Source organism: Phocoena phocoena, chromosome 10 (assembly GCF_963924675.1).
Source record: "Phocoena phocoena chromosome 10, mPhoPho1.1, whole genome shotgun sequence".
Classification (NCBI taxonomy): Eukaryota; Metazoa; Chordata; class Mammalia; order Artiodactyla; family Phocoenidae; genus Phocoena; species Phocoena phocoena.
In genome coordinates, this window is record NC_089228.1 from 40,361,302 (window position 1) to 40,384,893 (window position 23,592).

Consider the following 23,592-nt stretch of genomic DNA (forward strand, 5'->3'; position numbering starts at 1 on the left):
GTATAGAAATTATTTCAAGCCTCTTTTCTGACCACAACAGCATGAAACTAGAAATCAACCACAGAGAAAGAAACAAGAAAAAACCAATTACATGGAGACTAAACAACATACTACTAAAAAAACCAAAGGGTCAACAAGAAAAATCAAAGAAATTAAAAAATACCTTGAGGCAGGGCTTCCCTGGTGGCGCAGTGGTTGAGAGTCTGCCTGCCAATGCAGGGGACACAGGTTCCTGCCCCGGTCCGGGAAGATCCCACATGCCTCAGAGCAGCTGGGCCCGTGAGCCATAGCCGCTGACCCTGCGAGTCTGGAGCCTGTGCTCCACAACGGGAAAGGCCACAACAGTGAGAGGCCTGCATACCACAAACAAAAAAAACCCAAAAACCTTGAGGCAAATGACAATGAAAACACAACCATAAATATCTCTGGGATGCAGTTCTTAGATGCAGTTCTTAGAGGGAAGTTCATAGCAATACAGGCCTTCTTTAAGAAAAATCTCAAATAAACAACCTAGCCTACCACCTAAAAGAATTAGAAAAAGAAGTACAAACAAAACTGAAAGTCAGCAGAAGGAAGGAGATAATAAAGATCAGAGAGGAAATAAATAAAATAGAGATAAAAGAACAAGACAAAAAAATCAATAAAACCAAGAGCTGGTTTTTTGAAAGGGTAAACAAGATTGACAAACCTCTAGCCAGGCTCACCAAGAAGAAAAGAGAGAAGACACAAACAAAATAAGAAATGAAAGAGAAGAAATCACAACAGATACTGCAGAAATACAAAAAACCATAAGAGAATACTATGAATAATTATAGGCCAACGAATTTGACAACCTCAAAGAAATGGACAACTTTCTAGAAACATACAGCCCATCAAAACTGAATGAATGGGCTTCCCTGGTGGTGCAGTGGTTGACAATTTGCCGGCCAATGCAGGGGACATGGGTTCGAGCCCTGGTCTGGGAAGATCCCACATGCCACGGAGCAACTAGGCCCGTGAGCCACATCTACTGATCCTGTGTGTCTGGAGCCTGTGCTCCACAACACGAGAGGCCGCAACAGTGAGAGGCCCGTGCACTGCAATGAAGAGTGGCCCCCGCTTGCTGCAACTAGAGAAAGCCCATGCACAGAAACGAAGACCCAACACACACCCTGATACCAAAACCAAAGACACTACCAAAAAAGAAAATTACAGGTCAATATCTTTGATGAATATAGACACAAAAATTCTCAAACCAAATCCAAGAATACATAAAACAGGTCATACACCACAATCAAGTTGGATTCATCCCAGGGTCACAAAGATGGTTCAACATACACAAGTCAATCAATGTGATACACCACATTAACAAAAGAAAGGACAGAAACCAGGACTTTCCTGGTGGCCCAGTGGTTAAGACTCCATGCTTCCACTGCAGGGGGCATGGGTACAATCCGTGGTCAGGGAACTAAGATCCCATGTGCCACATGGCATGGCCAAAAAAAACAAAACGGGGGGGTGAGGGGCAGAAATGACAGAAGCTACATGATCATCTCAAAAGATACAGAAAAAGAATTTTATAAAATTCAACATCCATTCATGATAAAAACCCTTACAAAAGTGGGTATAGAGGGAATATAACTCGACATAATAAAAGTTATTTATGAACTTCCCTGGTGGTGCAGTGATTAAGAATCCGCCTGCCAAAGCAGGGAACGTGGGTTTGAACCCTGGTCCTGGAAGATCCCACATGCCACAGAGCAACTAAGCCCGTGCACCACAACTACTGAGCCTTGCTCTAGAGCCCGCAAGCCACAACTACTGAGACCATGTGCCACAACTACTGAAGCCTGAGGGCCCAGAGCCCGTGCTCCGCAACAAGAGAAGCCACCACAATGAGAAGCCTGCTTGCCACAACTAGAGAAAGACAGCGTGCAGCAATGAAGACCCAATGCAGCCAAAAATTTTTAAAAATAAATTTATTAAAAAAAAACACCTCATGGTAACTGCAAACTGAAAATCTATAATAGATACACACACACAAAAAAGAAGGAATCCAAATAAAACACTACAGTCAGTCATCAAATCACAAGAGAACAAAAGGGTAGAAAAAAGACTTACAAAAACAAATCAAAGGGGCTTCCCTGGTGGCACAGTGGTTAAGAATCCACCTGCCAATGCAGGGGACACGGGTTCGAGCCCTGGCCTGGGAAGATCCCACATGCCGTGGAGTAACTAAGCCCGTGCGCCACAAATACTGGGCCTGAGCTCTAGAGCCTGCAAGCCACAACTACTGAGCCCATGTGCCACAACTACTGAAGCCTGCGCGCTTAGAGCCCGTGCTCCGCAACAAGAGAAGCCACGACAATGAGAAGCCCACGCACAGCAGTGAAGAGTAGCCCCCGCTCACCACAACTAGATAAAACCCACGCACAACAACGAAGACCCAACACAGCCAAAAATTAATTAATTAAAAAACAACAAATCCAAAACAATTAACAAAATGGCAATAAGAACATAATATCGATAATTACCTTAAACATAAACAGATTAAATGCTCCAACCAAAAGACACAGACTGCTTAAATGGATACAAAAACAAGACCCATTTATATGCTGTCTACAAGAGACCCACTTCAGATCTAGGGACACATACAGACTGAAAATGATGATACAGAAAAAGGTATTCCATGCAAATGGAAATCAAAAGAAAGCTGGAGTAGCAATACAGTAAGTCCCCTACAAACCTGCAAGTTGCAAACTTTCAAAGACGTGAACGTGCATTCTCATGTCTAATCATGTAAGTCAGTTCATGTGTTTGGCGTACATTGTCACGTGTGTGCATCCTCTACAGGTGGCTGTGTTTTTGTGCACTTTACTGTACAGTACTGTATAGAGTACAGTAGTAGAGTATCTTTATTTCCAGCCCAGGATGTCCGGAAGCAAGCATAAATGCAGCGGTGGTGTAGCTGGTACAGTACTACCCAAACATCACTGGAACATTTTTTTCAAGAGGGCAGATGGAATTGAAGGAATCAGAACCTGTGCCATCAACTTCAGGCGTGAGTGAAACTACAGCTTGCCCTCCATCTCCTATTGCTGATGATCCATCAGCCCTACCATCTCCCACCTCCTCTCCCTCCTCCAGTCAGTAACTCTTCTTGCCTGTTCACTCAGTGCCAGCTCCTGTATGCCAGCTGTTGTACTGTATTACTGTACTTTTCAAGGTACTGGACTGTAAGATTAACAGTGTTTTGTTTGTTTATGTATTATTTGTGTGAAAAGTATTATAAACCTAATACAGTACAGTACTATATAGCTGACTGTGTTAGCTGGGTACCTAGGCTAACTCTGTTAGACTTACAAACAAAATGGGACTTACGAACACACTCTTGGAACAGAACTCGTTCATATGTAGGGGACTTACTATACTCATATCAGATAAAATAAACTTTAAAATAAAGAGTGTTACAAGAGACAAAGAAGGACACTACATAATGATCGAGGGATCAATCCAAAAAGAAGATATAACAATTGTAAATATATATGCACCCAACACAGGAGCACATCAATATATAAGGCAAATACTAACAGCCATAAAAGGAGAAAGCAACAGTAACACAGTAATAGTGGGGGACTTTAACACCCCACTTTCATCAAGGGACAGATCATCCAGACAGAAAGTCAATAAGGAAACACAGTCCTTAAGACACATCAGACCAGATGAACTTAATTGATATTTATAGTGCATTCCATCCAAAAGCAGCAGAATACAGATTCTTTTCAAGTGCACATGGAACATTCTCCAAGACTGATCACATGCTGGGCCACAAAGCAAGCCTTAGTAAAGTTAAGAAAATTAAATCATATCAAGCATCTTCTCTGGCCACAAGACTGAGATTAGAAATCAACTACAAGGGAAAAATGATAAAAAACACAAACACATGGAGGCAAATAATATGGTACTAAACCATCAATGGATCACTGAATAAATCAAAGAGGGAATCAAAAAATACCTAGAGAAGTGTTGTATGAAAGGAGAGAAGGTTAGCACTCCCCTTGACAAGGATGGAAGAGACCTTCGGGTCTAACAACACGCATACGGTTAAGGCATTGCCACTTACTTCGTGGCATCTAACCACTGTTTTTAAAAAAAAAAAAAAAAAAAAAAATACCTAGAGAAAAATGAAAATGAAAGCACAATGATCCAAAACCTATGGGACACAGCAAAAGCAATTCTAAGAGGGAAGTTTATAGCAATACAATCTTACCTCAGGAAACAAGAAAAATCTCAAACAACCTATCCTTACACCTAAAGTAACTAGAGAAAGAAGAACAAACAAAACCAGAAGTTAGTAGAAGGAACGAAATCATAAAGACCACAGCAGAAATAAATGAAATAGAGATGGAGAGAACAATAGAAAAGATCAAAGAAACTAAAAGCTGGTTCTTTGAAAAGATAAACAAAATTGATAAACCTTTAGCTAGTTTCATCAAGAAAAACAGGGACAGGGCTCAAATCAGTAAAATTAGAAATGAAAACTAAGTTACAACTGACAGCACAGAAATATTGGGTTGGCCAAAAAATTTGTTCGGTTTTAAGTAAAAATAAAAGACACACTTTTCATTTTCACCAAGAACTGTATTCAACAATGTATTCGGTAACCAAATGAACTTTTTGGCCAACCCAATACAAAGAATCACAAGCGACTACTACAGGCAGCTATATGCCAATAAAATGGAAACATAGAAGAAATGGACAAATTCTTAGAAAGGTACAATCTTCCAAGACTGAACCAGGAAGAATGAGAAAATATGAACAGACCAATCACAAGTACTGAAATTGAAACTGTGATTTAAAAACTCCCAACAAACAAAAGTCCAGGACCAGATGGCTTCACAGGCAAATTCTATCAAACATCTAGAGAAAAGAGTTAATACCTGTCCTAAAACTATTCCAAAAAATTGCAGAGGAAGGAACACTCCCAAACTCATTCTATAAGGCCACCATCCAGAAAGTGTCCAGAAAGTAGATATACAGGGAACACACCTCAACATAATAAAGGCCATATATGACAAATCTATACCTAACATCAAACTCAATGGTGAAAAGCTGAAAACATTTCCTCTAAGATCAGGAACAAGACATGGATGCTCACTCTTGCCATTTTTATTCAACATAGTTATGGAAGTCCTAGCCATGGTGATCAGAGAAGAAGAAGAAATAAAAGGAATCCAAATTGGAAAAGAAGAAGTAAAACTGTCAACTGTTTGTAGATGACATGATACTATACACAGAAAATCCTAAAGATGTCACCAGAAAACTACTAGAGGTCATCAATGAATTCGTAAAATTGCAGGATACAAAATTAATACACAGAAATCTGTTGCATTTCTATATACTAACAACAAAAGATCAGAAAGATTAATCAAGGAAACGATCCCATTTACCATCACAACAAAAAGAACAAAATACCTAGGAATAAACCTACCTAAGGAGGCAAAAGACCTGTACTCAGAAAACGATAAGATACTGATGAAAGAAATTAAATATGACACAAACAGATAGAGAGATATACCATGTCCTTGGATTGGAAAAATCAATACTGTGAAAATGACTATACTACCCAAAACAATTTACAGATTTAATGCAATCCCTATCAAATTACCAATGGCATTTTTCACAGAATTAGGAAAAAAAAATTTTTTTTAAGTTTTTTTTTTTGATGTGGACCATTTTTAAAGTCTTTATTGAATTTGTTACAATATTGCTTCTGTTTTATGTCTTTGGTTTTTTTGGCCATGAGGCATGTGGGATCCTAGCTCCCCAACTGGGGATCAAACCCACACCCCCTGCATTGGAAGGCGACGTCTTAACCACTGGACTGCGAGGGAAGTCCCTAGAACAAAAAATTTTACAATTTGTATGGAAACACAAAAGACCCCAAATACCCAAAGCAATCTTGAGAAAGAAAAACAGAGCTGGAGGAATCAGGCTCCCTGACTTCAGACTATACTACAAAGCTACAGTAATCAAAACAGTATGGTACTGACACAAAAACAGAAATACAGATCAATGGAACAGGATAGAAAGCCCAGTGATAAACCCACACACCTATGGTCTCCTAATCTATGACAAAGGAGGCAAAAATATACAATGGAGAAAAGACAGTCTCTTCAATAAATGTGTCGGAACTGCTGGGAAAACTGGACAGCTACATGCAAAAGAATAAAATTAGAACGCTCCCTAACACCATACACAAAAATAAACTCAAAATGTATTAAAGGGGCTTCCCTGGTGGTGCAGTGGTTAAGAATCCACCTGCCAATGCAGGGGACATGAGTTCAAGCCCTGGTCTGGGAAGATCCCACATGCCATGGAGCAACTAAGTCCGTGCACCACAACTACTGAGGCTGCGCCCTAGAGCTCGCGAGCCACAACTACTGAAGCCCACGTGCCTACAGCCTGTGCTCCGCCACAAGAGAAGCCACCGCAATGAGAAGCTCACGCACCACAACAAAGAGTAGCCCCTGCTCGCCGCAACTAGAGAAAGCCCGCGCGCAGCAACAAAGACCTGATGCAGCCAAAAATTAATTAATTAATTTTTAAAAATGTATTAAAGACCTGAATGTAAGGCCGGACACTATAAAACTCTTAGAGGAAAACATAGGCAGAACACTTTTTGACATAAATCACAGCAAGATCTTTTTCTATCCATCTCCTGGAGTGATGGAAATAAAAAGAAACATAAACAAATGCAACCTAATTAAACTTAAAAACTTTTGCACAGCAAAGGAAACCATAAATAAAACAAAAAGACAACCCTCACAATGGGAGAAAATATTTGCAAATGAAGCAACTGACAAGGAATTAATCTCCAAAATATACAAACAGCTCATGCAGCTCAATATCAAAAAAACAAATAACCTAATCAAAAATGGGCAGAGGCTTCCCTGGTGGCACAGTGGTTGAGAGTCCGCCTGCCGATGCAGGGGACACGGGTTCGTGCCCCGGTCCGGGAGGATCCCACGTGCTGCGGAGCAGCTGAGTCTGTGAGCCATGGCCAATGAGCCTGCGTGTCCGGAGCCTGTGCTCCGCAACGGGAGAGGCCACAGCAGTGAGAGGCCCGCGTACCGCAAAAAAAAAAAAAAAAAAAAAAGGGCAGAATATCTAAATAGACATTTCTCCAAAGACAACATACAGATGGCCAAAAAGCACATGAAAAGATGCTCAACATCACTAATTATCAAAGAAATGCAAATCAGAACTACAATGAGGTTATCACCTCACACTGGTCAGAATGGCCATCATCAAAAAATCTACAAACAATAAATGCTGGAGAGGGTATGGAGAAAAGGGAACCCTTCTACACTGTTGGTGGGAATGTAAATTGGTACAGCCACTATTGAGAACAGTACAGAGGTTCCTTAAAAAACTAAAAATAGAGCTACCGTATGATCCAGCAATCCCACTCCTGGGGATATATCCAGAGAGAACCATTGTTTGAAAGGATACACGCACCCCAATGCTCACTGCAGCACTATTTAAAATAGCCAAGACATGGAAGCAACCAAAATGTCCATCAACAAATGAATGGCTAAAAAGATGTGGGGTGTGTGTGTGTGTGTGTGTGTATATAAATACACACACACACACACATATATAATGGAATATTACTCAGCCATATAAAATTATGCTATTTGCAGCAACATGGATGGACCTAGAGATGATCATACCAACTGAAATCAGACAGAGGAAGACAAATATCATGTTATCACTTATAGGTAGATATGAAAAACTGATACAAATGAACTAATTTACAAAACAGAAACAGACTCACAGGCTTAGAAAACAAACTTATGATTACCGAAGAGGAAAGGTGGGGGAGGAGGAATATATTAGGAGGTTGGGATTAACCTGTACACACTAATATATATAAAATAGATAATCAAAAAAAAAAAATAGGGGCTTCCCTGGTGGCGCAGTGGTTGAGAGTCCGCCTGCTGATGCAGGGGACGCGGGTTCGTGCCCCGGTCTGGGAAGATCCCACATGCCGCGGAGCGGCTGGGCCCGTGAGCCATGGCCGCTGAGCCTGCGCGTCCGGAGCCTGTGCTCCGCAACGGGAGAGGCCACAACAGTGAGAGGCCCGCGTACTGCAAAAAAAAAAAAAAAAAAAAAAAAAATAGATAATCAGCAAGGACCTACTGTATAGCACAGGGAGCTCTACTCAACACTCTGTAATAACCTACATGGGAAAAGAATCCGAAAAAGAATAGATATATGTATATGTATTACTGGATCAGGTTGCTGTACACCTAAAACAAACACAACGTGGTAAATCAACTATACTGCAACATAAAATAAAAATTAAAAAAAAAGAAAAGAAAAAAAGAAATGCCTACTCTATTCCCCTCAGGCCTCGGTGACCTTGGCTGGTGTCACATCCCTAAAGCCTGAGCAGGCTTGGGTCCCGAGGCTGGACTGTCATGGGGCTGAGGGAGCTGGGGAGGATGTGCCAGCAAATGAGCCCCCCCTCCACCCCCGCAGACATATAGTGCCTGGTCCCTCTGCACGAAACCACAATCTCCAGATACAGGTGGGCCCTCCTACAGTTAAACCAAGTCTAGTGTACCCAAAGAATGTTGGACCCTCTGGGCTGAAACAGCTTTGAAAAGTCAGCTGGCCTCCAAGTCTCCTGGTGGGGGGATTCCCACCTCCAGCCTCCTTCCTTAGAGTTACCCCACCTACGTACACCACCCCACCTACATACAACACCACAGCGGTTTGGCAGGGGTTGGGATTTGTCTTGGGGCGTGAAAGGTAAGGGGGAAGAAGTAATGGAACAGAAGCCTGAAAGGTTCGAAAGGATACATGCACCCCAATATTCACTGCAGTGCTGTTTACAATAGCCAAGACATAGAAGAAACCTAAATGTCCACCGACAGATGAATGGATAAAGAAGATGTGGTACAGGACTTTCCCTGATGGCACAGTGGTTAAAAATCTGCCTGCCAATGCAGGGGACACAGGTTCAATCCCTCGTCCAGGAAGATTCCACATGCTGTGGAGCAACTAGGCCCATGCGTCACAACTTCTGAGACTGCGCTCTAGAGCCCACAAGCCACAACTACTGAGCCCACGCACTGCAACTACTGAAGTCTGTGCACTCTAGGGCCTGTGTACCGCAACTACTGAACCTGCGTGCCACAACTACCGAAGCCCGCACGCCTACAGCCCACACTCCACAAGAGAAGCCACCACAATGAGAGGCCCGTGTGCCGCAACAAAGAGTAGTCCCTGTACGCTGCAACTAGAGAAAGCCCACGCACAGCAACAAAGACCCAATACAGCCAAAAATAAATAATTTTTTAAAAAAATTTGCTACATATATACAATGGAATATTACTCAGCCATTAAAAAGAATGAAATAATGTCATTTGCAGCAACATGGATGAACCAGGAGATTACCACACTAAGTGAAGTAAGTCAGACAGAGACAAATATCATATGATATCACTTCTATGTGGAATCTTAAAAAAATGATACAAATGAACTTATCTACAAAACAGAAAAAAACTCACAGACTATAAAACAAACTTATGGTTACCAAAGGGGAAAGGTGGTGGGGGAAGGATAAACTGGGAGTTTGGGATTGACATATACACACTACTATATTTAAAACAGATAATCAACAAGGACCTACTGTATAGCACAGGGAACTCTACTCAATATTGTGTAATAACCTAAATGGGAAGAGAATTTGAAAAAGAACAGGTATCTGTATATGTATAACTGAATTACTTTACTGTACACCTGAAACTAACACAATATTGTAAATCAACTATACTCCAATATAAAATAAAACTTAAAGAAAAATTATTAGATAAACCAAAAAAAAAAAATACCACTGTTGTACGCTCACTGATACAGAAACAAATCCTCAGTATGTTAAGTGAAAAAGGCAGGCTACATAGGCAGTATAGGTGGTGCATGGTCCTACTTTGGTTTTATATAGTATATATAAATAACATTAAAAAAAAATATATATATATATATATATACAAAAAAATTGTGAAAAGGTTTTTTCTTTTGCTTTTTGATTTTAGTATTTTCAAATTTTTCTATCATTAATTTTGCTGCTTTTACAGAGGAAAAAATACTGAATTAAAATAAGAAGACAGTTCTAGGTGGTTTCTTTACTTCCCTATCAAACCAATTCTGTCCATACCTGCATAAAAACACTATCCTCCTACCTGTCTGAGCAACTCCAGCTTCTTCAGTTCCTCATTGTAGGCTTCTGGATTCTCTCCATAATTCTTCTGGACAAACTAGGGAGAGAGAGAGAAGATTGTAAACCAGGGATAGAGCATACTGCCCTGCTCCCGCTCCTGCCCTCCGAGTCCTCGGCAATCACCAGTCAGGGCTCAGGATGGAGTCCAGACCCACAACCACGAGCTCATCTCCTGGGCTGCAAGAAACTCAACCTCAATAATGGGACAGTACCAAGATGCTGACTGCGGGAGCCTCCTCCATTGAACAAAATGGAAAAGAAGACTGAACAACCTGAATGGAACACCCTGGCTGGCCCTCATCATGCTGCAGCCCTCTCTATGAAGCCCAGGACTCTGCCAGCTCAGGAAGCTGGGGAACTCAGCTGTCTGAAATGGGATCCTACTGAGCATCCCAAAATGGGCCACAAATTCAAGCCTCCGTCGAGTACTGGTCCCTGGTGTGTCCTGGGGTCACAGTCATAATCCTGACCCAACAGCAAATGTAGTAGGAAGAAGAACCAAAGAAGAGTGGGAGCGCAAAGCCTTCTTCACCAGCCCGCCTTCCTGCGGAAAGGGCACCACAGAAGTAAGTGATCTCACTGGTGAGGAAAGGCCTGTGGATGTGTGATGGGAATGACCCAGACAGGGGGAGGGGAGAGGAGGGGGCCCATATCAGAGAAGGGGCTGGCATGCCTGCCCACAACAGCACTCACCACCTCTTGGACAGTGAGCACACTCACCAGCCTGGAGGCACGGCCTGGACCAAAGGGCCCCTTGTTCACCTAAGATCAACAGACTAAGGCAGCTGGAACTACTCCTGTTGCAGGAGGTCCTGTGGGACAGAGGCCGAAGGGATTGAAGGGATATCTGAGAGTCCTAGAAACAAGGCTTCACCTGACATCGCTGAGAACATCTGTCCCTGTAGTCACACAATGGTAAAGGGGAGAGAGATGCTGCCTCCACTGCCAGCAAACTGCCCCAAGAGGAAACCTTCTACCTGTCTCATTCCTCCTCCAAGATCAGCAGCAAACACTTACTGAGCTCCTACCCACAGGCCAAACACTGTGCCAAGTGCCTAATAAGTCACTCAATCCTAACAACAACCCAAAGAAGCAGACATCATCATCGTCACCATTTTACAGATGAGGAAATGATGAAACTGAGGCACAGAAGTTAAGGCATTTGCCGAGGTCACACAGCACCAATAACTGATGGGGCAGTGACTGAAATCCAGGCATTTGGGCTCCAGAGCCCATATTCTTAACCACACATTAGACCAATCCATTTCTATTTTTTAAACATGGTTCTCATAAAACAAAAAATGGGAAGCGAAAATGAATCTCCAGCCACACAGTGAGTCAGTGGAGCAGACAGGTTATTGTTTAAATTCTGATAAAATCCTCCATGGCTTGATCACTCCCCCTACTGAACAGAGGAAAGAGGTGGCTGAAGGTTCTAGAGTAAAGGACAGAGACCATCTCTCAGTCATTCTCTCTATAGCTCACACCTCTGCACAGCTCGGAACAAGGTCTGGTCAGGATTTGAAGGTCACAGCAGAGTCTGAGAAGGAAGGCCCAGCAGCAGGTAGAGCCTGGGCCTTGGCACCCCAGATCAAGAGTAAGATACTAGAAGGCACTGACAGGACCCCAGCACAGCTACACAACTAACAGCTGGTGGGGGTTGGGAGGATCAGGGAACCTCCAGAGCCCAGCCAGGCTTTGGAGTAGCTGGGAATCCTTTTCTGAGGGAACAATGAGACCTATGAACAGTTTTACGCGAAAGCATGTCCAGGGTTCAGAGCCACGGCAGGGGGCAAAACGGCGAGGAAGGAGTTAGGAGTTATAAGTGAAAACAATAAAACAGAATGAAAAGACCACTTCCAGAGAGAAATACCAAGACTGAGTAAGTCCTGGCTATGCCCCTGGGTTGCTTTGAGATCTGGGCTTGGTTTTTCACCTGTAAAATGGAGTTAATATTATCTGCTATGAGGCTTCCCTGGTGGCTCAGTGGTTAAGAATCCACCTGCCAATGCAGGGTACACGGGTTCGATCTCTGGTCCGGGAAGATGCCACATGCCATGGAGCAACTAAGCCCGTGCGCCACAACTACTGAGCCTGTGCTCTAGAGCCACAACTACTGAGCCCACGCACCAAAACTACTGAGGGCCACACGCCTAGAGCCCGTGCTCCGCAACAAGAGAAGCCACCGCAAGGAGAAGCCCGCGCACCGCAACGAAGAGTAGCCCCCACTCGCTGCAACTAGAGAAAGACCATGCATAGCAACGAAGACCCAATGCAGTCAAAAATAAATAAATAAAATAAATTTTTTAAAAAATTATTTTAAAAAATTACCTGCTATGTCTAACTCACAGAGCTGTCATAGGTCTTGAGCTATTCACTAAACAGAGGAAGAGGATGCTAACTTGAAAATATTGTTTACGATATGCCAAGACCTGTACTAGGGACTCACATGCATTAACTCTTGATTCCCACAAGCTTATAAGGTATATTATTAGTCCATGTTACAGCTGAGAAAAATGAGGCCCAGGTTAATGATGTAATCATTTGTAGCAGCTGAAAGTCACCAACTATTAAGTCGAAAAGGTGGGACCTAAGGCAAGGTCTGTGTGATTCCAACGTCTATACTATTTCCATGATGGTACTCTGCTCTTTTACCGAGCAACAAATAGCCCAGAATTCTGCAGGTAAATTGAGATCACTGGAAACATCCATCCTGGGTCCTGCCATTCTTTTGCAGAGATGAGCAATCGCAGTGCTAGCACTCTGGGCCAAACTTCCTGATTCTTGACCCAGGGATATTCCTTTCGTGTCACCTTCTCTGGTACTATCATGGTCTCATTCTTCTGTGTATGCTCTTTTTTTTTTCCTGGATGATGGGGATGTTTAGCTTCTGCTCTTAATTTGATATAACACCTTGGAATTTCATGGTGCTAATTAAAGCAATAACCCAAGAAGAAAAGGCAATAAAAGGCATCGCAGCTGTTGGCACTGTACTCATTCACCATGCACATTATATTTCTTTTTTTCTTCACTTGCAGGATTGACTCAAATATGGGGAATGCCTTGGGCTGTTCCACATAAAATTAAGTCCCACTTACAGTGCTGTTAATGAATACAATATATGTTCTGCTACTGAATTTCAAGTGAGATTAATTTTATTCAGAGAAGGAAGTATTATTGCCAAGGGGAATCTTCAGCCCCTTGGTATCAGCAAGCCTAAGACCAAATTACAGGCCAAGAGCATCAGGGATGAGAACAGGCATTCATCCTCACCTAGTCTAACCCCTACATAAGACTCAAGGCTTCTCTCCCACATCTCTTCTGAACGGCCCCTCCAACTGCCTGGATAACACTAGTGAGGTCGACTCAAGTTACCTCCCCTGGAGGGTGCTAGAACTAGACTAGGTCATTCAACCTAAGCACTCTCTACACACAAGTATTTATTACTTCCCAAGTAAAGAATCTGGTGTGAAAGGGATATACGGCTTTTATATATGAGATTAAAGTCAGAGAAGAATGAACTGAACAATCCAGGTCACCTGCACCTGAAGCCATTCTGCAGTAAACTCGAGTGGGCAGATAGGCCCAAGCAGACCGGCTCAGTGACTCCAAATCTGTGATAAGAGATAAGGCAGGTCACCACCAAAGGCAACTGGCAACACCCTGTGCTCCTCACTGCTGAGGAGCCAGGCACTTTTAGGCCTCTGGTCATCTCATTTCCCCATCTATGTGTGGGACAAGTTTTTCAAGAGTGAGCTGTCCCATGAGAAATCTGGAAGGGGATAAAAACTCCACAAACCTGAAAACCAGACTCTACCTACATGAGAATAAGATGAACAGTAAGAAGAGGCAACAAGAGTGTACACTCTGTGGCACAGGTCAACTGAGTGAGGGGAGCGGTAAGATCTGTCTGAATTTGAAGGAGGGTGGTACAATTGCCGGCAGCTAAAGGGACCCCGAGAAAGTACGGTTCAACCTGGGTGATGAACAGGAGGAGAGGAATTCCAGTAAGGACCGGAACAAGAACAATGACCAGCAAAAGAGGCTGAAAGTTCCTATGTGAGAGGCCTGGTAAGACTGAAGTGTGAAAGGCAGGCTGAAGCGAAGTGGTGGCAGGCCTTGAACAGCGGACAGTTTCTCTGGAGTAACCTGGTGTGAAAGTGGAGACTTAGAGAGAGCAACCCAGCCAGAGAGGGAAGAGGGGAGAGGCCAAGAAGCCACTTGGTTCGTAGGGTGGCTACCTACGGTACATCTGTCCTTGAGGATGGTTTACTATGTGGATCACTAGAAGGTAAGCTCCATGAGGGCAGAGATTTTTGTCATCACATACAGCCCTGAGAATGTCACTCAATAACTATTTGTTCAATGAATGAATCAGGGATGGATGTAGCACCTGAGTCCAAGTGAGCTTGACCTGAGCTCAAGTGCAGTTGGTTAAGGGCAGGTGTTTGGGACCACAGGAGGAAAGAACTTCAAACATGAACATGTGTGGCCAAATCACTCACTGATGAAGAGCACAGAGTCATCCTTCATCAGTTTCCAGTGAGCACTCTGGGCTCCAAAACACAGGTAAGATACAGGGCTAGCAGCATTTCCCCACTAAAAAATTATGTGGGTCCAGGTATCCCAACCTAAAACTTGGCACTGCTGTTCAAAACCAGCTTGCTGTTCTCCTGGCTCTTATTTCACATTATTCCATAATTGAAGGCATATCCATCAGGAATAAAACCAGTACTAACCATTATGAAAGGTTTTTTTCAAAGGCCCAGCTCTCACAAATAAAGAAACCCTTTACCTTCTTGAAAAACTCCTATTTATTCTTCAAAACCCACCTCCTTGGCAAGCCTCCCCTGATGGCCCCTCCTTAGGCTGGTACTTCTGTACACACTGCACATATTTCTAGTCTTCCACTGATGTCACAATCTAATTTTTAAATCTCCTCTACCAAACTATGTATTCCATGAAAAAAAGGACTCTTATTCATCTGTATTTCAGGACTCCACATGGTGCTCAACAGACTGACCTCAACAGAACCGTTTTCATTCTACTATCCTAAATTAAATTCTACTCCTAAGCTCTAAGTCATTGGTGAAGGTTCCTGCAGGTCGGAGCAAGGGTAGGAAAGGACAAGGGTACCAGTGGCAGAAGGTTAAGCATGGGTTCTAGGATTGGGGACAGGAGTCCTGGTCAGGGAGAGTTCCCAGCTGCAGTGGCCACTGTAGTCTCCTCTGCAGGAAGACAGTTCCAGAGTACCTGAAGGAGTTGGCTACCCACAAGATTGCTATTCCTTTTCAGTGGGTTCATGTAAAACATGCAACAATTTTAGCCTATGAAATAAATGGTGTATCTTTCCCCAACCCCAAAATAAGGAAACAAAGAAAAAGAGCAGATGTCTAGGAAATGAATTTTTCCTCAGCATCTGATACCACCTTAGTAAATGGCTAATGAGTAACTCCTCCCATGGAGGCCCAGGGGCTCCCAGGAGATCACTGCTCACATAATACCTTGTGGGCTAGGTGTTAAGTGACAAGAGCATCAGAGGCTAAGTTCAAACAAAAAGATCTCCAAGGAGTTCCTGGACTAAGATTTTATCCACTGGATTTCCATAAATTTATGGTCACCGTCTCTTAATTCCCTCTCAACTGTCAATCATCCGAGAAACATTTTCCTGCATGCCAACTATGAAAAAGGGACCCTGCTAGGTTCTGAGGAGCAGGGAGATGCCTCTCAGGTTACTTACAATAGAACAGCGGGGTTAAAACATAACGCACCTAACTGTCACTAGGTAAAGGATAAAAAGAGTGAGGAATTCAGAGAAGGGAAAGATTAATCCAGACGAAAGAAGGCTTGTGGATGAGACAGAGCTTAAACTGGACCTTGAAAGACTGACAGAACCAATAAATAGAGATTAAAGAAGAGCCCCATCAGGACTTCCCTGGTGGTCCAGTGGTTGAGACTTCATCTTCCAATGCAGGGGGGCGGGTTCGATTCCTGGTCAGGGAGCTGAGATCCTGCATGCCTCGGGGCCAGGGGGACAAGACGTGAAGCATAGGCAATACTGTGACAAATTCAATAAAGACTTTAGAAGTGTTTCACATCAAAAAAAAATTTTTTTTTAAAAAGAAGAACCCCATCCCCACCCCAGAGGGCAAAGACGTGAGCTCTTCTGGGTGGGAGGAATTCCACAACCAAAGGCACAGAAGAGCAAACATACAGAGAATGTTAAGGGAACAGCAAGTAGCTGTGAACAGAATCTAGGATACTTGTATCAGAGGCATGTACATCAAACACACATTGAGCCCTGAAAAAATGATGAAAGAACTGGGGTAGGTCAGAGAGTATTCTGAATGGGTTACGGTTGAACTAGAAAACAAAGTTTTGCTGTGTTTTAGAAAAATTCACCTAATTGAATTAAAAGAGCAGATGGAAGATAAATCCAGTGGATAAAATCTTAGCCCAGGAACTCCTTGGAGATCTTTTTGTTTAAACTTAGCCTCTGATGCTCTTGTCACCTACACCTAGCCCACAAGGTATTATGTGAGCAGTGTTCTCCCTGGGAGCCCCTGGGCCTCCATGAGAGGAGTTACCAAACTCTGGGAAAGAGGTAACAAATTTTTGGAATTTTAGATCAATTAATCTAATTTCCTGGTTTTACAAATGAGGGAAAAGATGCCCAAAGAGATTAAATGATGGACTCAAAGGGATACAAACTGTTAGTGTCTGAATTGAGGCAGTGGCAGTGTCAAGAGAGAATGGGAGACCTTCCTCGGAAACTACTTCTCAATCTATTTTCTTTGTCCTATTTTTTTCCTCAAGCACCTTACTGAATGGTACTAAAACCACAAGGGTATCAACCTGCAAGAGCCTCCTGGTTGTTCCTTTTCACTTCTGCTCTGACCCCCAATGCTACCAGGTGGTCATTCCCAAGGCAGCAGATGTCTCAGAGGGCTTCTGATGCCCAGTCGACACACCTGGCCCCACTTTGTACCAGCCACACCTGATCTCGCCACAGCGATCCCTTGCCTCCGTCAGCACCAAACCTGCCAGCCTCTTCCGTCCAACTGAAGGTTCAACAAATGACTCTCCGGAAGCTACAACACTGTTTATCCCCTCTGGGCAGTCGTGAAAGGCAGTAACCCTTCCCCAAATGACACGGAACTGTATCTTCTGGTCCAAAGGGTCTCCAGATTAGGGTTCTTCTTCTGAGGAGACCAGAAAGAATGGCACCAAGTGTCAGAGAGACTCCAATCGCAGAGGTCAGGCATTCCTGTGGCTCACGGAGCTCCCATCTTAAAACACATCCTGAGCCATCCTCAGCGTCTGTCCCAGTCCGGTCGTGGACAGACAGCGCACCGAGGGCCGGGCACAGCCTTTCCACCCAGCCGTTCAGGGAGGGCCGCCCACTGCTCCCCGCAGGGCGGTCCTGGCGTGGATTAGGGGCGGAGCAGAACGAGGTCCACAGCGTCACACCGAGGAAGTGAGGTGCCTGGATGGGAATCTTGGATGGCCGAGGAGACAGCGGGTGCTCCCCGGGGCCTGCGGGCGCGCAGGGGTGGGTTGGGGTGAGATGGGGGTGGGCCAAGCTAAGGAAACCCAGCGGAGGCCCCTCCTGGCCTCACCCGACGTCGCGACAGGGTCTGGGGAGATGATGGACGCGCAGGGGGCGTCCCGCGCCGGCAGACGACAGAGATACGCGGGAGCAGGGGGGGCGGGGAGGAGGCGCACTCACCTTTTTCACAGCCGGCTGAAAGTGGAAGTCACCGGCCTCTTTCAGGTCCAGCCAAATCATAGGCATGCGGGGCACAGCCTCCATGGCGGCTACCGCCCGCCGGCCACTCGGCCGCTCCCCTAGCTTTTCCAGGTACTAGCTCAGCTGTAGGTACCGCGCCGCCCCTCCACGCCGGAAGTCACTGGTCACGCTGGGATAAAAGAATGCCCCCACGGCCTGCTGGGAGATGCGGTCCCCGCCCGCACAGCCTTTCGCGCAGGCTCATCTTCCATTGCGCATGCTCAGCCTCCTCCATTGGGCGTGTGTAGAGGGCAAATCTCCAGCCCGAGGCGAAAGGGTTTCTGGGAGTAGTAGTCTACCTGCACTTAAATGCCAATCAGGGTAGTAACTGGTTTCTTCCTCCTGGACGAAGTAGACCTGCTGGATTGGCTCTGGCCCGAGGTGCTCCCCACTCAGGGGAAGAGCGTAAAAGAACGTAACCGTGAACTTGTAAACTTAAGTAGTGTCGAGGACCTTGGTAGATGGGGTTAGGTGCAGTGGTAGAGATAACGTGGCGGCAGGCCACTCAGAAGAGGTGACTTAAAAACTGAGCCTTGGGCTTCCCTGGTGGTGCAGTGGTTGAGAGTCCGCCTGCCGATGCAGGGGACACTGGTTCGTGCCCCGCTCCGGGAGGATCCCATATGCCGCGGAGCGGCTGGGCCCGTGGGCCATGGCCGCTGGGCCTGCGCGTCCGTACGCGGCGGGGGAGGCCACAACAGTGAGAGGCCCGCGTACCGCAAAAGAAACAAAAACAAAAAACTGAGCCTTGAGGTAGGGGCCTCCAGGCCAAGAGGGAGACAGGGCTAAGAAGAGAGCAAGAGGTTTCATTCCAGGTGTCGAGCTTTGGAACAGAGGAGTGACTGGTTGGAGGCTGGCACACTCGGTCCAGCCTGTAAGGCCGGGCACTGCCTAAGAGACGGGCACGTCCGTTTGTGCTGATGAGAAAAAAGGCGTAGATGGTGTGTAAAGCGGAAAAAAAAAAAAGAGGCCTAGAGCAATGTGGGTAGATGGGGGTGGGGATGAATATATACAGCCACGGGAGTACCTTTCCGACTGTCTGGAAGCGGACCAGGGAGAAGAGAACAGCTTTTGCCTCTGAAGAGGTAACCTGTAGAGAAGGGATTTTAAACTCATGTATATATTACCTAGCTTTAAAAACAAATAAGATGGAGAATGGTTTGCTAGATAGGGCAAAAGTGGAAGCAAGGAAATCTGTGAGGAGCCTTTTGTAGTCTTGCAGGAGACAAGTGATGTCAGGTTGGGGCAAAGGGAGATGAAACGTGGGCAGATGTGAGAAATGTTTTGGGAAAACGTATCAGAACTTGGGGTGAATGGATGTAGGGGGTTGAGAATATAAAAGATTATTGCCAAGCTTCTAGTTGGTATAGCTGGATGGCTCCACGACTGTTTACCGACATGGGAAAATGCGGAGAGGAACAGGTTTGGAAGGGAAGAGCAAAGGTTCAGGGCTGTTTCTGTTAAGCTGGATATAGATGCCCTTATGTTGTTCAAGAGAAGATGTGGAGGAGACCACGGGATGTGTGATCTGGGCTCAGAAGAGGGTGCTCATCCATAATCAAGGGCCCAGGTCCCCTTTGCAATCAAGGACCTTCATGCCAATTGGAGTTAGAGCAAAAGAAAATGCAAGTACACCAATGTTCACAGCAGCATTATTTACAACAGCCAGAAGGTGGAAATAAACCAAATGTCCATCAACAGATGAATGGATAAACAAAATGTAGTATAACATACACTGAACTATTTTATTCAGCCTTAGAAAGGAAGGAAATTTGGATATTGGATTGGCCAAAAAGTTTGTTCAGGTTTTTCTGTAACATCTTAGGAAAAAACCTGGACAAACTTTTTGGCTAACCCAGTACATGCCACAACATAAATAAACCTTGAAGACATGATGCTAAGTGAAATAAGCCAGATACAAAATGGCAAATATTGTGTGATTCCACTTAAATCAGTTAACTAAAAGTAGTCAAATTTGTACAAATAAAAAGTAGAATGGTGATTGCTCAGGGACTGGGAGGAGGAGGGAATGGGGAATTAGTATTCAGTGGGTACAGGGTTTCAGGATGGGATGATGAAAAAGTTCTGGAGATGGATGGCGGTGATGGTTGCACAACACTGTGAATGTACTTAGTGCCACTGAACTGTACACTTAAAAATGGCTAAAATGGTAAACTTTATGTTAGGTATATTTTACCACAATAAAAACTTAAAAAAAAAAATCCAAGGGCTTCCCTGGTGGCGCAGTGGTTGAGAGTCTGCCTGCCAGTGCAGGGGACGCGGGTTCATGCCCCGGTCCGGAAGGATCCCACGTGCCGTGGAGCAGCTTGGCCCGTGAGCCATGGCCGCTGAGCCTGCGCGTCAGGAGCCTGTGCTCCGCAGCGGGAGGGGCTGCAGCGGTGAGAGGCCCGCATACCGCAAAAAAAAAAAAAAAAATCCAAGACCTGGGACTTCTCTGGTGGTCCAATGGGTAAGACTCCACGCTCCCAATGCAGGGGGTCCGGGTTCGATGCCTGGTCAGGGAACTAGATCCCACATGCTGCAACTAAGAGTTCACATTCCTCAACTAAGAAGTCCACAAGCCGCAACTAAAGATCTCACATGCCACAACAAAGATCCTGCATGCCTCAACGAAGACCTGGCACAACCAAAAATAAATAAATACTTTTAAAAAACACAAGACCTTACAGATAATTTTTTTAAGGAAAAAGAAAAATTTACCAGCATCTTATCAGAGCTCGTATCTGGAGGACCTTCTTGGGGTCACCTGCTTAGAAGTGGAAGAATTGAGGATAAGACCACAAGTCTGAGGTCAAGGTGTCAGCAGGGTTAGTTTATTCTGAGGCCTTGCTTCTTGGTTTGTAGGGGGATGTCTTCTGCCCACGTCTTCACATGGTCTTCCTTCTGTGAATGTCTCTGTCCTAATCTCTTCTTATAAGGACACCAGTCATATTGGATTAGGGCCCACCCTCATGACCTCATGTTAACTTAATTACTTCTTTATAGATTCCATCTCCAAATAGTCACACTCTGAGGTACTGGGGGTTATTACTTCAACATATGAATTTTGGGGGACACAATTCAGCCTATAACATATGGTCTCAGTGACATGAGGGCAATTGGCATGAGAGGCATCAAAGACCAAGAGGTCCTGTGAGGGAGCCTTGAATGCTGAGGCAATGGAATGAAGATGGGTCAGTGGAGGTGAGACAGCAGAAAGGATGTCTCTGGGTTAAGGGGTGCCCTCCTTATGCACATATTTCCTCACAGAGACAGGCAGCGTTGGGAGTTTAGGGAAATCTAAGACTCACTAGTACTGGGAAAGGGTAGGCCCTGTCACAAGGGGGCAGCAAACACCCCATTCAGCCAGGTCAGTTCACCCCTTTCTCAAGACAACCCTCCTATCAGAATTGGAATGACCTCAAAGACACACAGACATCCTCCCTCATTTAATCGATGTGGATCCATTTTACTGATGTGGAAACTTAGGCCTGGATTGGGAAGTGGACCACTCAACTCTCCCAGCAAGTGGATAAAGAGTCAGGCTGGGCCTGGGTCTCCTCCCTTCTAGTTCATTTATTCAATTAATATTTATTCAACACCCACTGCACCCTATGTGCTGTTCTAGGCACTGTTGAATAAAACAGGCAAAGATCTCTGCCCTCATGAGGTTACAATCTAACGAGGTGAGATAGGTATTAACACAATAAAAAATATACAGTGTATGAGATGGCAGAAACTGCTACGGTAAAAAGAAAATGCAGAGAAAGGAGGGTGGGAATATGAGAAGGAGAACTTTTACAATTTTATATCTTTTATATTGGGTGGTCACAGAAGCCTTCACTGAAAAGATACTATTTGAGCGAAGATCTGAAGGACATGAAGGAGCAAGCCAGGGGCATAGCTAGGGGAAGAGTGTTCTAGAAAGAGAGAATAGCAAATGCAAAGTCCCTGAGCTGAGACTGTCCCTGCCATGCCTGAAGGACAGCAAGGAGGCCAGAGTGGCTGAGGTAGAGTGAGTGTGGAAAAGAGCAGTAAATGGGGTCAGAGAGGTAATGGGTAGGGCTTGCAGATGGCGTAGGGTCTCTCAAAAACTGTAATGAGGATTTGGGCTTTTCCTTGGATGACCTGGGGAAACATGGGAGGATTTGGAATGGAGGAGGGATAAATCCGATGTAAGTTTAAGGGTTCTACTGGCTGCTGTATTGATCGACTGTGGAAGGGAGTGGTGACTAGGAGGAAGGGCGCTTAACTGGGGTTGTGGATTCCTAGGACACTATTCTAGGCCCTAGAGAGGGGAGGGCGGAGACAGGAAAACTGCACCACTCAGATCCTCCTTCAGGGTCTTTTTAGGGGATCTGGAATACGGACACACACAGGAAACATGTGAGGGCGGCTTGAAAAAGAAATATACCACAGGGGCAGCATTGGGATGGGGTTTGTTGGGTTTAGGCCAGCCAAAGAGGCCAAATCACCTCTATAGAATAGAGTGGGGCGAGTTTGAACCCAGAGGGGGCAGAGAGCCTCATGGGGTTGGTAAGGAGTGAAGGCTTCCTGGGAGAAGAGAGGTGATCCATAGGCTCCGTGCAATTCCTGTCAAGTTCCCAATGTTTTGGTGTGTGGAAGTTGACAAGCTGTTTCTCAAATTTATATGGAAAAGCAAAGGCCTAAGAAGTCTTAGAGAGGAGAAATAAAATGAGAAGCCCTGTTCCACCAGATGTGTAGTCCTGTTAGAAAGCTGAGTAGGGCTTCCCTGGTGGCACACTGGTTGAGAATCTGCCTGCCAGTGCAGGAGACACGGGTTCGAGCCCTGGTCTGGGAAGATCCCACATGCCGCGGAGCAACTAAGCCCGTGCACCACAACTACTGAGCCTGCACTCTAGAGCCCACAAGCCACAACTACTGAGCCTGCATGCCACAACTACTGAAGCCTGTGCGCCTAGAGCCCATGCTCCGCAACAAAGAGAAGCCACCACAATGAGAAGCCTGTGCACTGCACGAAGAGTAGCCCCCACTAGCCACAACTAAAGAAAGCCCGCACCCAGCAATGAAGACCCAATGCTGCCAAAAATAAATAAATAAATATATATAAAAAAAAGAAAGCTGAGTAATTGGAACAATGTGGGTATTTGCTCAAGAACACAACATTAGACCGTCAGAGAACCCAGAAACAGAACCCACGTCCACTTAATGGACTCTAGAGGTGGTATTGCAAGCCAGTGAGGAAAGGAGGTATTGGTGAATACATGATGCACGTCAGTTGGTCATCCAGAGGAAAAAAATTAAATTGGAGTCTGTTATGGGTTGAATTGTATCACCCCCTGCAAAAGCTATGTCGAAGTCCTGACCCCTAGGGATCTGTGAATGTGACCTTATTTGGAAATAGGGTCTTTACAGATATAATCAAATTAAGATGAGATAATACTGGATTAGGGTGAGCCCTAATCCAATGACTTGTGTCCTTAACAGAAGAAATTCTGCCTCAAGATGGCCATATCAACTCATGCCTGAGTCTCTGACCTGCTGGCCTGTCCTA

General features: G+C 44.9%; 1 protein-coding gene and 1 non-coding gene across 2 annotated transcripts in view; one reads left to right on the forward strand and one right to left on the reverse strand.

Annotated features, from left to right (window-relative positions):
- PTPN23 (protein tyrosine phosphatase non-receptor type 23) overlaps window positions 1-18,083 on the reverse strand; it is a 37,741-nt gene extending 19,658 nt beyond the window's left edge. The window contains exons 1-2 of the mRNA XM_065885110.1: window positions 18,000-18,083; window positions 10,233-10,307 (exon numbers count right to left, since the gene is read on the reverse strand). Coding sequence (XP_065741182.1) covers window positions 10,233-10,307; window positions 18,000-18,083 — 159 coding nt within the window. The remainder of the gene's footprint in view (window positions 1-10,232; window positions 10,308-17,999) is intronic.
- Window positions 4,003-4,128, forward strand: LOC136130107 (U6atac minor spliceosomal RNA). The gene has a single exon (XR_010656306.1). It is a non-coding gene; the product is annotated as a U6atac minor spliceosomal RNA (small nuclear RNA).
- Window positions 18,084-23,592: the final 5,509 nt, after the last annotated feature.